Source organism: Tupaia chinensis, unplaced genomic scaffold (genome assembly GCF_000334495.1).
Source record: "Tupaia chinensis unplaced genomic scaffold, TupChi_1.0 Scaffold000559_1, whole genome shotgun sequence".
Taxonomy (NCBI): domain Eukaryota; kingdom Metazoa; phylum Chordata; class Mammalia; order Scandentia; family Tupaiidae; genus Tupaia; species Tupaia belangeri.
In genome coordinates this window covers 344,016-357,787 of record NW_006160071.1, presented here as the reverse complement: position 1 = coordinate 357,787, position 13,772 = coordinate 344,016, and the positions used below count along the sequence as shown (strand labels likewise).

Here is a 13,772-nt window from a genome sequence, read left to right as displayed (position 1 = left end):
CGCATGGCCACGCCCACCGCGACGCGGGCGGCGGCCGCGGCCATCGGGCCTGCGAAGCGACTGAGCCACAGCGCGCCGCCTGCAGGCCTTTCCCTCCTGGTCAGGAGATGCTCCACCACGCTGGACTAGCTGTGTCGGTCCTCGGAGGCCGGTGTCGACCCAAGGCCAACATGGCGCGGGCGGAATGTTATCCAGCAGCCCAGTGGAGAAGGAAGATGGCGGCGCCCGTGGTCCCATTGTGTCTGAGGCTGGCGCGCTGGGCTGGCCACCATGGGCGCCGCAATCTTAGTGGAAGGCCCGCGTCTGGACGACAAAGACCCTCAGCCTGGGAGTAACTTGCTAGCTGAGCAATGTTTGTAGAAGCTCCGAGACACTGCAGCCGAGGAAGTGCTGTCCCAGAGCTGGCAAGAGCAGTGGCCATGTAAAGCCAGGTCTGGGAAGGAGAAGGGAATGTGTGGAGTGGGTAAGGCCTTTATAGGTTACAAGAAAGACACAGATTGAACCTGCGAAGCTCATAGTAGAAGTAGTGACCCATAAATTGGTTAGACTGGCATGGGATGAGGTACCAAGCTACCTACCCCCAGTGGGAAAGGGGATGAGGCGGGAAAGTGTCAATGTAAGTATGTGTTTCCTTCTAAATATATGACAGTGGGGCATTTGGAATATGACATTATGAGAGTGAATGATCATACTTTGCATAGTTCCAAGTAAAAAGACAGTGCATTAGAAAATGTCAGTGCTGGGGCCTGCAGGTGCCATAGTGGTTACCGCCCTGGACTCCCACCTGGAAGACTGCGGTTCCAGTCCTGGGCACCATGTGACCATCTCCACTAGGGGATAACTTTCTCTTTGTGTCTGTTTCTCTTGGTGAGTGCACATGTCTCATGGCAAAAACCTAAAAGAAAAAAGTTAGTGCTGTGGGCCAGACAGTGGCAGTTGTTAGGACAACTGGATCCCTCATGGCCCACAAGGGGTTTGAGTCCCAGACCCTGTGCCTCCATGCCCAGGGGTCCCAAAAAGAGGGAGAAATGGAGAACGGACTGTGGTGTGAATATTCCCCATGGGGGGGATGCTTTTTCATTTTCTTTCCCTCCCCACCCTCCTACTATAAGGGAACCCATACACCCTATGGCCAAAAACCTTAAAAAAAGAGTATCAATTGGAAAGCTGTTTTTATTAGGTCAGCCTACAGCCTAGTGGTTAAGGGAGATGAATCCCACATGGCTAACCTTGGTTAAAATCCTGACCTTTCTCAAGCCCTGGTGGCTTGAGAAATAACAGATGTGTATGTATGCCTGCTCCAAATCCTTCTTTTTTAAGAAGTCTTTTTCCTCAGGGCACGTGAGTTTGCTGGGGAGAGTGAGATACAGAGACAATAAGCGGGAATGTGAGAAATGGAAAAATGCAGCGCAACCATGCCCCATTGAAACTTACATGCATGCTCTCTCTCTCTGGTGAGTTCACATACCTTCTGACAATTAAAAAAGGGGGACCAGCAGATGGCGTAATGGTTGCATTGCTGGACTCCTGTGTAGACAACAGTGGTTCAGTCCTGGACCCACCAGCTTAAAACTCAGGCTGGGCGCATATACATGCATGCCCAGGATACTGAGGACAACAGAGAAGGGACTGCAGTGTGGCCATCTCCCTGGGGGGTGATTTCTCACTTTCTGTCTCTCTGCCTATGCCCTATAGCAAAAATCTCTCTAAAAAAAAGAAAGAGGAGCCAGCAGGTGGTGTAGTGGTTAAGGTGCTGAACTCCTGCATGGTTGACCACAGTTTGAGTCCCACACCTGGTGGTTTGAAACTCACGCCAGGCACGTGTGCGTGCATGCTCAAAATCCTGATAAGAGAATGGAGTAGAGGGGATTGCAGCATGGCCATCCTCCCTGGGGGATGATTTCTCTTTCTGTCTCTCTAGTGAGCACACCTGTTCTAAAGCAAAAACCCAAAACTGAAAAATAAAAATGTTATTTTTATAAATGCATAATCCTGGGCTCCATCCCCAGAGTTTTTAACTTAGGAAGTCTAGGATGTGACTCAGGAATTCACCTTTTAAAAGCTTCTTGAGGGAACCAGCAGTTAGCGTAATGGCTATGTCGCTGGACTCCCATGTAGTTGACTGCGGTTCACGTCCCGGACCCGGTGGCTTAAAACTCACGCCGGGCGTGTGTGCGTGCGTGCCCAAGATCCCGAGAGGAGAATGGAGGAGAAGGGATTGCGGCATGACCATCCCCCCTGGGGGGTGATTTCTCGCTTTCTGTCTCTATGTCTCTCTCTCTCTGTCTGGCGAGCGCACACACCCTGTAGTGAAAACCTCTCAAAAAAAAAAAAAAAAAAGCTTGAGAATCCTGATGCAGGAAGCCCAGAGAAATACTATTATGGCTGGTTCCCCTCAGTACACTTTTTTTTTTGGGGAGGGGAGAGGTTTTTTGCTATAGGTTGAGTGCACTCACCAGAAAGACAGAGAGATAGAAAGCTAGAAGTCACCCCCAGGGGGATGGCCACACCACAATCTCTTCTCCTCCATTCTCCTCTCAGGATCTTGGGCACATACACATGCGCCGGCGTGAGTTTAAGCCACTGGGTCCAGGACTGTCTGTCTCTCTCTTTCTGGAGAGTGCACACACCCGATAGCAAAAACCTCTTAAAACACACACACACACACAAATTTCATGTCTTTAAAAATGTTTAAAGTGTGACCTACCAAACACTGCATATGGTTTAAAACAAAGCAATGTGAAAATATTAGAACTTAAAAGAATTCTTCATGTCACAAGTGTTTTACTTTGAATGATATGCCTTTGACTTAACTTGCGACATTTTTAAGGTACTTTGTAATAAACTTGGAAGAAGAAAGAAAACAGCAGGACCAGCAATGGTGTAATGATTATGTCACTGGACTCCCATGTAGTCTACAGTGGTTCTAGTCCTAGACCAGATGGCTTGAAACTCATGCTGGGTGGAGTGTGTGCCCAAAATCCCAAGAGGAGAATGGAAGAGAAGGGATTGTGATTTGGCCATCCCCCCTGGGGGGGGGGTTGTGATTTCTGATTTCTGTCTGTATCTCCAACGAGCACATACACCCTATAGCAAAAATCTCTCCCCCCCCCAAAAAAAAAGGCAGAAAGGTTTTTGAGGAAGATGCAGACACAGGTGCTGCAGAGTTGATGAGCTCTCTTCTTAACTGCTGTTCACTCTTGTCAAGGAACAAGTTAGGAAGTCATGTATTAAGGATACTGGGAAAACACCGTGGAGCCATAGGAGGCCATTAACTGAATTACCTTAACCAGCCTCAGTGTAAAAGTCCCTGGAGAAGGTGTGTGTTGAATTGATCAGAAGTGCAAAGAAAATAAATCTCAAAGTGAAAGGACCAGTTTAGATGTCTACCAAAACTTTGAGAATGGCTACAAGAAAAACACCTGTGGTGAAGGTTCTAAGACATGGGGGTCTTTTCCAGTTGAGAATTCACAAGGAACTCATTGATTTGCACACCCTTCTGAGATTGTTAATCAGACTTCTTCCATTAGAATTGAACTAAGAGGGAACCAGCAGTTAGCGTAATGGCTATGTCGCTGGACTCCCACGTAGTCAACCGCGGTTTGCGTCCCGGACCCGGTGGCTTAAAACTCACACCAGGCGCGTTGTGTGTGTGTGTGTGCCCAAGATCCCGAGAGGAGAATGGAGGAGAAGGGATTTTGGCATGACCATCCCCCCTGGGGGGTAATTTCTCTCTGTCTATCTCTGTCTGTCTGTTTGGCAAGCACAAGCGCCGTATAGCGAAAATCTCTCCAAAAAAAAGGAGAATTGAACTAGGAGTTGAGATTGAAGTCACCATTACAGATGCTCAAGTCAACTGTGGGGGCGGAAAAGTCATTTTTCTATGCAAAAATGGTCATGACTTTTCTGACAATCCAGTATTATAATAAATTACTAGATGTTGGAAGACCAGCAGGTGGCATGGTGTTTAAAGTGCTGGACACTCCCACATGGCTGACCACGGTTTGAGTCCTGTACTTGGTGGCTCTTACTCTGTGTGCATCTCTGGTCAAATTAAATTATTGAATAATAATAATTATTATTTTAGAGGTTTTTCGCTACAGGGCACATGCACTTTCCAGAGAGACAGAAAGCCAGAAATCACACCCCAGGGGGGGATGTCCACGCTGCAATCCCTTCTCCATTCTCCTCTCAGGATCTTGGGCACATACGCACACGCACTTGGCATGAGTTTAAGCCATCAGGTCCGGGAATTGAACCAGAGTTGACTACATGGAAGTCCAGTGACATAGCCATTACACTAACTGCTGGTCCCATGAATAATTATTTTTTTAAAAAATTACCAGATGTTTAAAAAACAGGAGGGGCTAGCAGGTGGTGTGGTGGTTAAGGGTGCTGGACTCCTGCAGTTCAAATCCTGGACCTGGCAGCTTGCTATCTCACTTTCCATCTCTCTCTCATGTTCTGGTCACATTAAAATAAATAAAGTTAAATAAAATCTTTTTTTAAAAAGAATTATTTACTTAATTTTATTTATTCAGTCATTTATTTTAATTTGACAGGAGTTGGGGGGAAGAGAGAAGCCACCGGATTCAGGACTTGAACCATGGTAGGCCATGTGAGAGTGTCCAGCACCTTAACCACCATGCCACCTGCTGGTCCCATAATTCTTTTTTTTAAAAAGGAAATATAACATGAAAAAAAGCAAAAGCTAACCATATTATAATAGAAAGTGGGTATAGCCCACTCCTGCATTGTATGTAACACTAAAATTTAATCACTGGCCTAGCTGCAGTGTTATAAGCAGAAAGACACCACATGCAGTGAGTGAGCCTGCATGGGAGGTCCTGATTTGGTTCCCAGCCTGATTTAAATAGTCCAGACATAGTAGTAGCTGCCTGTGGTTCTAGCTGATTGGGAGGCTAAAGCAGAATCCTCAACATGGTGAGATCTGGCCCCAAATCCCCCCACCCTCATTTCTCAACAAAAAATAAAAATAAACAAAAAACTCAATGATGAGAATCTACTTTAAAATTACGGAATCACTGAGAATATGGCCCTTGGTATCCTGTCCCAAAATGGACATCTGATGTATGATGAGTTGACTTGCAATATAAAGTTCTCTAATATGCATCAACTCACGAGGCTTTACTTAATGAATTTTCTGACAGTGCACAAATTACTCTACATTCAGTGTGTTCAAAACAGTTCTGTTTTTGTATGAATAAATGACAGATATGAGACACAATGTTATCACTGAAATCCTGCCATACTCATTGTTATCTTAAATTTTTAATCCAATGTGAAATATCTGACAACTATTAAGGTTTTGTATTTGGGCAAAGGCATTTCCATGATCATTGTGTCACTGCTGCATAGAAGCTCACCCACATTCTAACAAGACCATTGAGCTAGGAATTTCTTCCCATGGGAGACTTTCCCTGCTCTCCCCCAGTTATGAGATTTATCTCACTGTTGGGACCAGCAGTTAGCATAACAGCTATGTCACAGGACTCCCACGTAGTCCACTGTGGTTTGAATCCCGGACCCAGTGGCTTAAAACTCACGCCGGGCGCGTGTGCGCGTGTGCCCAAGATCCTGAGAGGAGAATGGAGGAGAAGGGATTGTGGTGTGGCCATCCCCCCTGGGGGTTGATTTCTCGCTTTCTGTCTCTGTCTGGCAAGTGTACGCGCCCTATAGTGAAAACCTCCCCCCCAAAAAACAAAACAAAACAAAACCAGATTTATCATACTGTACACTTTTTAAGACATGTAACTCCTTATAAATTTTTCACCAAAACTTTTCTGCACTGACTGTATCAGGTTATTTTTTATTCCTGCATGTTTTGGCATACAAAAGGTATAAGGTATTCAGTCACTGAAGGCACTAGCACATTCTTTGCATTCATTATATTTCACACCTATGCAAATTCCATAATCTTCCAGGCAAAAATCTAGCCACAGGGCACTTTACACCTACTATATTCATGTATGCTAGGAGCAAACTTATGTTTGAGTTCACAGTACTGACATTACTTGTCCCCTAAGAGGCTCATTTCTATGTAAATGAGTCCAGATTCCAAGTAAGGACCCTGTGTCTCAATTTATACTTTTATCTTGTGCGCACTGCCTTTTTTTTCTTAAGAGATTTTTGTTATAGGGTAAGTGTGCTCACTGTAGAGACAGAGAGAAAGTAAAAAAATCACCCCTGGGGGGATGGCCATGACACAACCCTTTTTCCTCTATTCTCCTCTTGGGAGTTTGGGTACGTGCACACACACACACACACACACACACAGGCCCAGCATGTTTTAAGCTGCTGTATCTAGGACTTGATACAGTTGACCATGTGGGAGTCCAGCACCTTAACCACCACACCACCTACTGACCCCATATTGTCATATTTTTAACAAAGCTCAACAAATGAGAGAAAAATTATCCCCCTTCCTAATAACTGAATCCAATGTCTCACATGAATGCTTTTGTGTATGTGTGGGGTGTATGTGTGTGTTTGTGTGTGGTGTTTTTTAGAGAGGGTCTTGCCATATTACAATCCTCCTGCTTTAGTCTCCCAAGCAGCTGTGACCACAGGCACATACCATCACATCAGCTCTTTCAGACAGGGTATTGCTTTGCTGCCCATGCTGGTCACACCACAAGCTTAAGATCTTCCTGCATCAGTCTCTTGACTGGCTATGGTTTCAGCCTGCCTAGCAGCAGCATCCAGCATATGCTGCCATGGGCTATACCTTGTATGAGTTTGATTTACCTTGTGTGCATCAAAGAATCAAAGCCTGAAGGTTTCCCTTCATTGATCTCCTTTCATATATTGTACTTTTTTTTTTTTTTGAGAGTTTTTTGCTATAGGGTGCATGTGCTCGCCAGAAAGACAGAGAGACAGCAAGAAATCACCCCCCCCCCCCCGGGGGGAAGGCCCCACCCCCACCCCCAGGGAGGATGGCCCCACCGCAATGGCCACGCCTCCATTCTCCTCTCGGGATCTTGGGCACGCACGCAAACGCGCCCAGCGTGAGTTTTAAGTCACTAGGACCAGGACTTGAACCGCGGTTGACTACATGGGAGTCCAACGACATAGCCATTATGCTAACTGCTGGTCCCCATATATTATACTTTATCTCCTGTGTAAATCCCTGGTAGAGACTGATAGTGTATGAATAGGATTTTTTACACTCAGTACACACAAAGTTGATCCTGTATGAAATCTGACATTGTAGAAGACATATTTTCTTTCTGAAGGCATACTATATTCATTGCATTGTTAGGATTTGTTTCCATTATGATTTTGCTGGTGTACAATAAGATTTCTTTTTGAGGAGAAGCCTTTTCTACACACACTGCATATAAAGGGTTTCTCTCCTGTATGAGTTCTTTGATGAACAATGAGACGACTTTTCACAGTAAAGCCTTTACCACATTCATCACATGCATAAGGTTTCTCTCCAGTATGAACCTGGTTATGTAAAATGAGCTCTGTTTCCATAGCAAAGGCTTTTCCACATTCACTGCATATGTAGGATTTTTCCTCTGTATGAACTTGCCGATGTACAATGAGATAACGTTTCATAGTAAAGCCTTTTCCACATTCACTGCACGTAAAGGGTTTCTCTCCAGTATGAGTTCGCTGATGTACAACAAGATTGCTCTTGAAGGCAAAACCTTTTCCACATTCATTGCATATGTAGGGTTTCTCTCCAGTATGAGTTCGCTGATGTAACATCAGTCCACTGTTTACAATGAAACCTTTCCCACATTCTCTGCACCTATAAGGTTTCTCTCCAGTGTGAGTTCGCTGATGTACAATCAGCCGACTCTTTAAGGGAAAACCTTTCCCACAGTCACTGCATATATAGGGTTTTTCTCCAGTATGAGTTCGCTGATGTATTATAAGCATACTCTTCACAGTGAAGCCTTTTCCACATTCATTACATAGATATGATTTCTCTACTGTATGATTTCTCTGATGTACAATGAGGTTACTTTTCCTGGGAAAACCTTTTCCACATTCATTGCATGTGTAAGGTTTCTCTCCAGTATGAGTTCGTTGATGTTCAATCAGACGGTTCTTCATGGTGAAGCCTTTCCCACATTCATTGCAGATAAATGGTTTCTCTCCTGTATGGTTTCGTTGATGTATAATGACATAGTGCTTCGTGGTGAAGCCTTTCCCACAATCATTACAGATGTAGGGCTTCTCTCCTGTATGAGTTCGTTGATGTATGATAAGCATGCTTTTCCCAGTGAAGCCTTTTCCACATTCATTACATACATACGATTTCTCTCCAGTATGATTTCGCTGATGTACAATGAGATTACGCTTACCTGGGAAGCCTTTTCCACATTCATTGCATACATAGGGTTTCTCTCCGGTATGAGTTCGCTGATGTTCAATCAGACGGCTTTTCATAGTGAAGATTTTTTCACATTCACTGCATATAAGAGATTTCTCTCTTTTATGAATTCTCTGATGTTCATTGAGCCTGGACTTTCTGGAGAACACCTTTGCACACATACTGCATCCATAAGGTTTCTCTCCTGTATGAACTCTCTCATGATCAATAAGCTGAGACTTCTTGGCAAAGGCTTTCCCACACTCACTGCATACATGAGTCTTCTCTATTTCATGAGTTATCTGATGTTTAATGAGTTGGGATTTATTGCTATTAGCTTTTCCACTTGTAGGGAATTTAACTGCAGAATTAAATTCTTCACATTTACCATGCAGAAACGATTTTTCATCTCCATTAAATTTAATAGAGTTCTTAATTCCACTGTCTTTGTTCTGGTTGACTAAACTTACATGTGACTTCATAGCTTTTACGTTTAACTCAAATGTACCATGATTCTTCTTGGTAGGACAATGACTTCTGCTTTGAGGAATAATATTTGCAAATGTATTATGTTCATGATATTGTTCTATACATTTCAGAATTCTTTGATCTTTCAACTGACCATGCAGATGATTATCTTTGCCATTTTCTAGGAAAAGATAGAACAATGAATATTTCTGTAATCTTGTTTGGGATTAAGAAATTTTAAAAGTTATTTGGTATTTTAAAATAATAGTTCTTTAGTGACAACCATATGAAAACAGTACAAAAACAATTACTTACTGCTTACATATTGGTAAAGAACAATCTAAACAAACCAAAAGGTAAAAACAGTTAGTGTACAATAAGATTAAGTAGCTTATAATCTGTACAGATTGTTTTCTAACTAGAACCTTACAAAACATAGAGATATTAAAAGATACAAGGAAGTCATTCTTACAAGAGACAAAGAAGGTTTAGAGAAACAACATTCTATGGAAGTTGAGGAGACACTGGACCACAAAGGTGGAAGAAACAGATGATTTAAAATGATAAAAGTTGTATTTATAGATTTTGTAAATGTTTATTATATGGTTCCCATGGGGCTGGCAGGTGGCATGGTGGTTAAGGTATTCAACTCCCATGGCCAACCATGATTTGAGTCTCAGACATGGTGGCTTGGTCTCACTTTCCCTCTCTCTCTGTGTCTGTCTCTGGTCAAACTGATTAATAGCAATAAATTAAATAAAACAATTCTTTAAAAAAGGGGAAGGGCTGGCAGGTGGCATGGTGGTTAGGGCCTCAGGACTCCCACATGATTAGCCATGGTTTGAGTCCTGAACCTGGTGACTTGCTTTCTCACTTTGTCTCTCTCTCTCTTTGTGTGTGTGTGTGTCTCACGCTGGTCAAATTGAAAATAACAATGATAATTAAATACTTCTTTAAAAAAAAATGGCTCCCATGTTCAAAGTATTCTGCTGGTGTTTGGGATATATAGAATATGCCATACTTCAGCTGATTTCAAAATTATCTTTAGTATTATTTAACTTTATTTATTTAAATTTGTCTAAAGAGGGACAGAGTGAAAGAGAGAGAAAGAGAGAGTGAGAGAGAAAGCAAGTCACCAGGTCTGGGACTCAAACCACAGTTGGCCACATGCGAGTCCAGTGCCCCTAACCACCATGCCACCTGCCAGCCACAACTGATTTTGAATTCTAACTAGGGAAAACTGAGTAACCCAGAAGGAAAGGAATAAAACAAGGGAGTTGGAGATAGTTGGAAGTGATCTGAATGAGTGAAGATAGTGGGAAGCAGAGAAAATTGTGATATATTTTCATAAAGAATAGACAAGGTTAAATGATGGGGTCAACAGGGAGAGTGTTTAAAGTGAGTCATCAGACTAGTCCTGTAGCTTAGAGTTTAAGGGAGCTGGATCCCATGGTTATCACAGTTGAAACCCTGCCTCCAGCAGCTTAAAAAACATGCTGGATTAATGTGTGTCCATGCACAAAGTCCCAGCAGGATGGAGAGTTGGAACAGAAGGACCTGTGGCATGATTATGCCCCATTAGAGGATGTGGGGTGCTTTCTCTCTCTTACCTCTCTCTCTCTCTCTAGTGAGTTTACATGCCCTTTGGAAATTTAAAAAAAGAAAAAGAAAAAATAGAGAGTAATCAAAGATTACTCACGAACTACATGGCTTGAGCCACTCGGTAGGTGGAAGCTTCTTATAATGAGATGGAGAATATTGCTGAAGTCCAGAATGTATAGAATAAAGTACATATCATGAAGTGTAAACTTCAGATATGCAGTATGGGCACCAAGAATCTGGTTGGAGGTATAAATGGAGAGTGGAAATAAGGTACGCATGTTATTAAAGAGAACAAAATGACATGTTGGGAAGACCTGTAGACTGAAAGATAATAAAATATACAGAACCAAACTTTTAGATATACCATCATGTACAGGTTTAGGATTCTTTTTTTTTTGAGAGATTTTTGCTATAAAGCACATGTGCTTGCTGGAGAGACAGACAGAAAATGAGAAATCACCCCCCAAGAGGGATGGTCACATCACATGCCCTTCTCCTCCATTCTTCTCTTGGGATCTTGGGCACACACGCACATGTGCCAGGTGGGATTTTTTTTTTTTTTAAAAGAACTGTTTTATTTATTCATTCATTCATTTATTTTAATTTGACCAGAGAGAGAGGGAAAGTGAGAGCAAGCCACCAGCTTCAAGGCTTGAACTGTGGTCAGCCATGTGGCTGTGAGTGTCCAGGGCTTTAACCGCCATACTACCTACTGGTCCCAACGCCTGGTGTGAGTTTTAAGGTACCAGGTCCAGGACGCAAACCAGGTTGACTATGTGGGAGTCCAGTGATTTAACCATTACACCATCTGCTGGTTCTCAGGTTGGGAATTCTTTTTTTTTTTTTTTTGGAGAGGTTTTTGCTATAGGGCGCGTGCGCTCGCCAGACAGACAGAGAGAGACAGAGAGATAGAACGCAAGAAATCACCCCCCAGGGGGGATGGCCACGCCGCAATCGCCTCTCCTCCATTCTCCTCTTGGGATCTTGGGCACACATGCACACGCGCCCGGCGTGAGTTTAAGCCACCGGGTCCAGGACTTGAACTGCGGTCGACTACATGGGAGTCCAGCGACATAGCCATTACGCTAACTGCTGGTCCCTGGAATTCTTTAAGCTCTTTTAGAGGAGCCAAACTCTGACATCAGAGATCAGGGAAATATGTAAACTTAGGTGTATCAAATGGCAGTATTTGTTACCTGGCATGTAAGAACGAGACATCTAAGAATGTGAGATCTGGGGCCAGCAGGTGGTATGATTATTAGGGGTGCTGGACTCCCATATGGCTGACTATGGTTCGAGTCCCAGACCTGGTAGCTTACTTTCTCTCTCTGGTCAAATAATAGTAAATAAAGTTAAATAATTCTTAAAAAAAAAAAAAAGAAAAAAAGAATGTGAGATCTTCAGTATCTGAATTAAAGTGAATGGAGACAGACTCTTTTGTATGACTCCTTCTCCTAAGTTTGCTCTTCTTCAGTTTGTAGGCCATTATGCTTATTTTTCAAAAACATCATTCACATTTAGTGGACAACTTTTATACTCAACAATCCAATCTTTGGTCTTGCTCTGTCACATTACATATATTCCATTTACATAAAATAAAGAGACAATAATTACTACAAATTTTGCAACTAGCCAGTGTCCCATGCAGTTGTCTTGAAAAGGTAATGTCTGTAACATGGGATGTGAAAAATATCGCCTTCTTCAATCATATTCTGCATGCAGCAGGAAGGTCATAACCAAAATTTTTCCTGTTTCAATGTCAAATTGTTCTCTCATCTTGCCATCAATACCATCTACTTCATTAACACTACGTTTGTATCTTTGATGGCATCAGTTAAGGTATACTAAAAATGAACTTCTTTGTTCTGGGCAAAGGATGTACCAGCTTTACCTTTGGTCTTTCTTAGAATAGGTGGGTGTTCCTTACTATTCCACATTGCTGCCACCCAGGTGAAAGGCAAGACAATTAGAGCTACAATAATATCAAACTAACCAACCCTCTACTGCGCTACCACAATTACATCTAAAATCTAAACAGTCATCCTGGCCAAAAATAAATAAATAAAATTTATATTACCACAAATAACCCATTCATTCACGTGTCTACTATTTCCCCAACGCAAATCGTCTTTCATTGGCCTGTGTTTGGCCAAATTTAGACCAGTCTTTTCATAACTGACCTCGCTGTCTTACATATTTCCTATTTTATGTCTTCACTCTTAATTCATGCCATCCTCTTCCTAATTAAAATCTAGATATAAACCATACCCATCATGTTCTTACCATTTCTATATGCCACTATTATCTCTATTTCTTCTATATTTCTAAAGTAATCCCTTTCTTTGGTTATACTTTCTTTTTCTTTTTTTTCCTAATTTGGTATAAAGCATGTGCACTCACTGGAGAGAGATGGCAAGAGAGGAAGGGAAAATCTGAAAGCACCCCTAAGAGGGAATGACCATGCTGAAACCCCTTCCTCTTCATCCTCCTCCATGTACACACACACATGTGGTGTGATTTTCAAGTTGCTGGGTCTGGAACTGAAATTACATTGTTGGCCATGTGGAATCCAGCTACCACACCACCTGCTGGCCTTTAATTATTCATTTTTTGTGGAGTATTTAACCTCATTCAGAGACAGAGGTCTGGTCTTGCCTTTGGCTATTGGAAAATCATCTCTATCCCTCCAAAATAACAAAAGGGATGTTTCTGTACACTAGACAGTCTAATATTATGCTTTATGATAGGAGTTTTGGGCTAAACTGTATCGTTCCAACCCTCAGAAGACCTGAAGACTCTAGATATTAACTTAAATTCTGGGAGAGGCTGGAGACTAATGGTCAGCCCTACTGACAGCAGGTGATTGAGTCCCAATTAAAAACTCTAGAAACTGGGTTAGCAGATTGTGTGCAAGTTAAGGTATTGGATCCCACATGGCCAACTGTGTGGTTCAAGTCCTTGACCCAGTGGCTTGAAAATCACATGGGCACATGTATATGTGTGCTCAAAATCCTGAGAGAAGCCTAGAGAAGGAACTGCACTGTGGCCATCCTCCTTGCTGGAGGATTTCTAACTTTCCCTCTTTCTCTCTGTCTGGCAAGTGCACACATCCTCTATCAAAACAAAACAAAACTCTAGATACAAAAGGATCAAGTGAAATTTCCTGGTTGGCAATACCCTGTGTATATCATTAGACATTATGGCCAGAAGGAGGTAATACAGGGATATGATGACCAGAAGAACTGCCTTTGGACACTTCTTGTACTGTAGTTATGGCCCAGGAATTTCTTTCCTAGATATATACTCAAGAAAAACGAAACATATCTTCACGAAAAAGGTGTACATGAATGTTCAC

At 42.6% G+C, this 13,772-nt stretch overlaps 1 protein-coding gene across 1 annotated transcript in view; it reads right to left on the bottom strand.

Annotated features, from left to right (window-relative positions):
• Positions 1–13,772, bottom strand: part of LOC102479080 (zinc finger protein 432) — a 44,243-nt gene that overhangs the window by 15,783 nt on the left and 14,688 nt on the right. Inside the window, 1 exon segment of the mRNA XM_006157741.3 lies at positions 7,363–8,996. Coding sequence (XP_006157803.2) covers positions 7,363–8,996 — 1,634 coding nt within the window.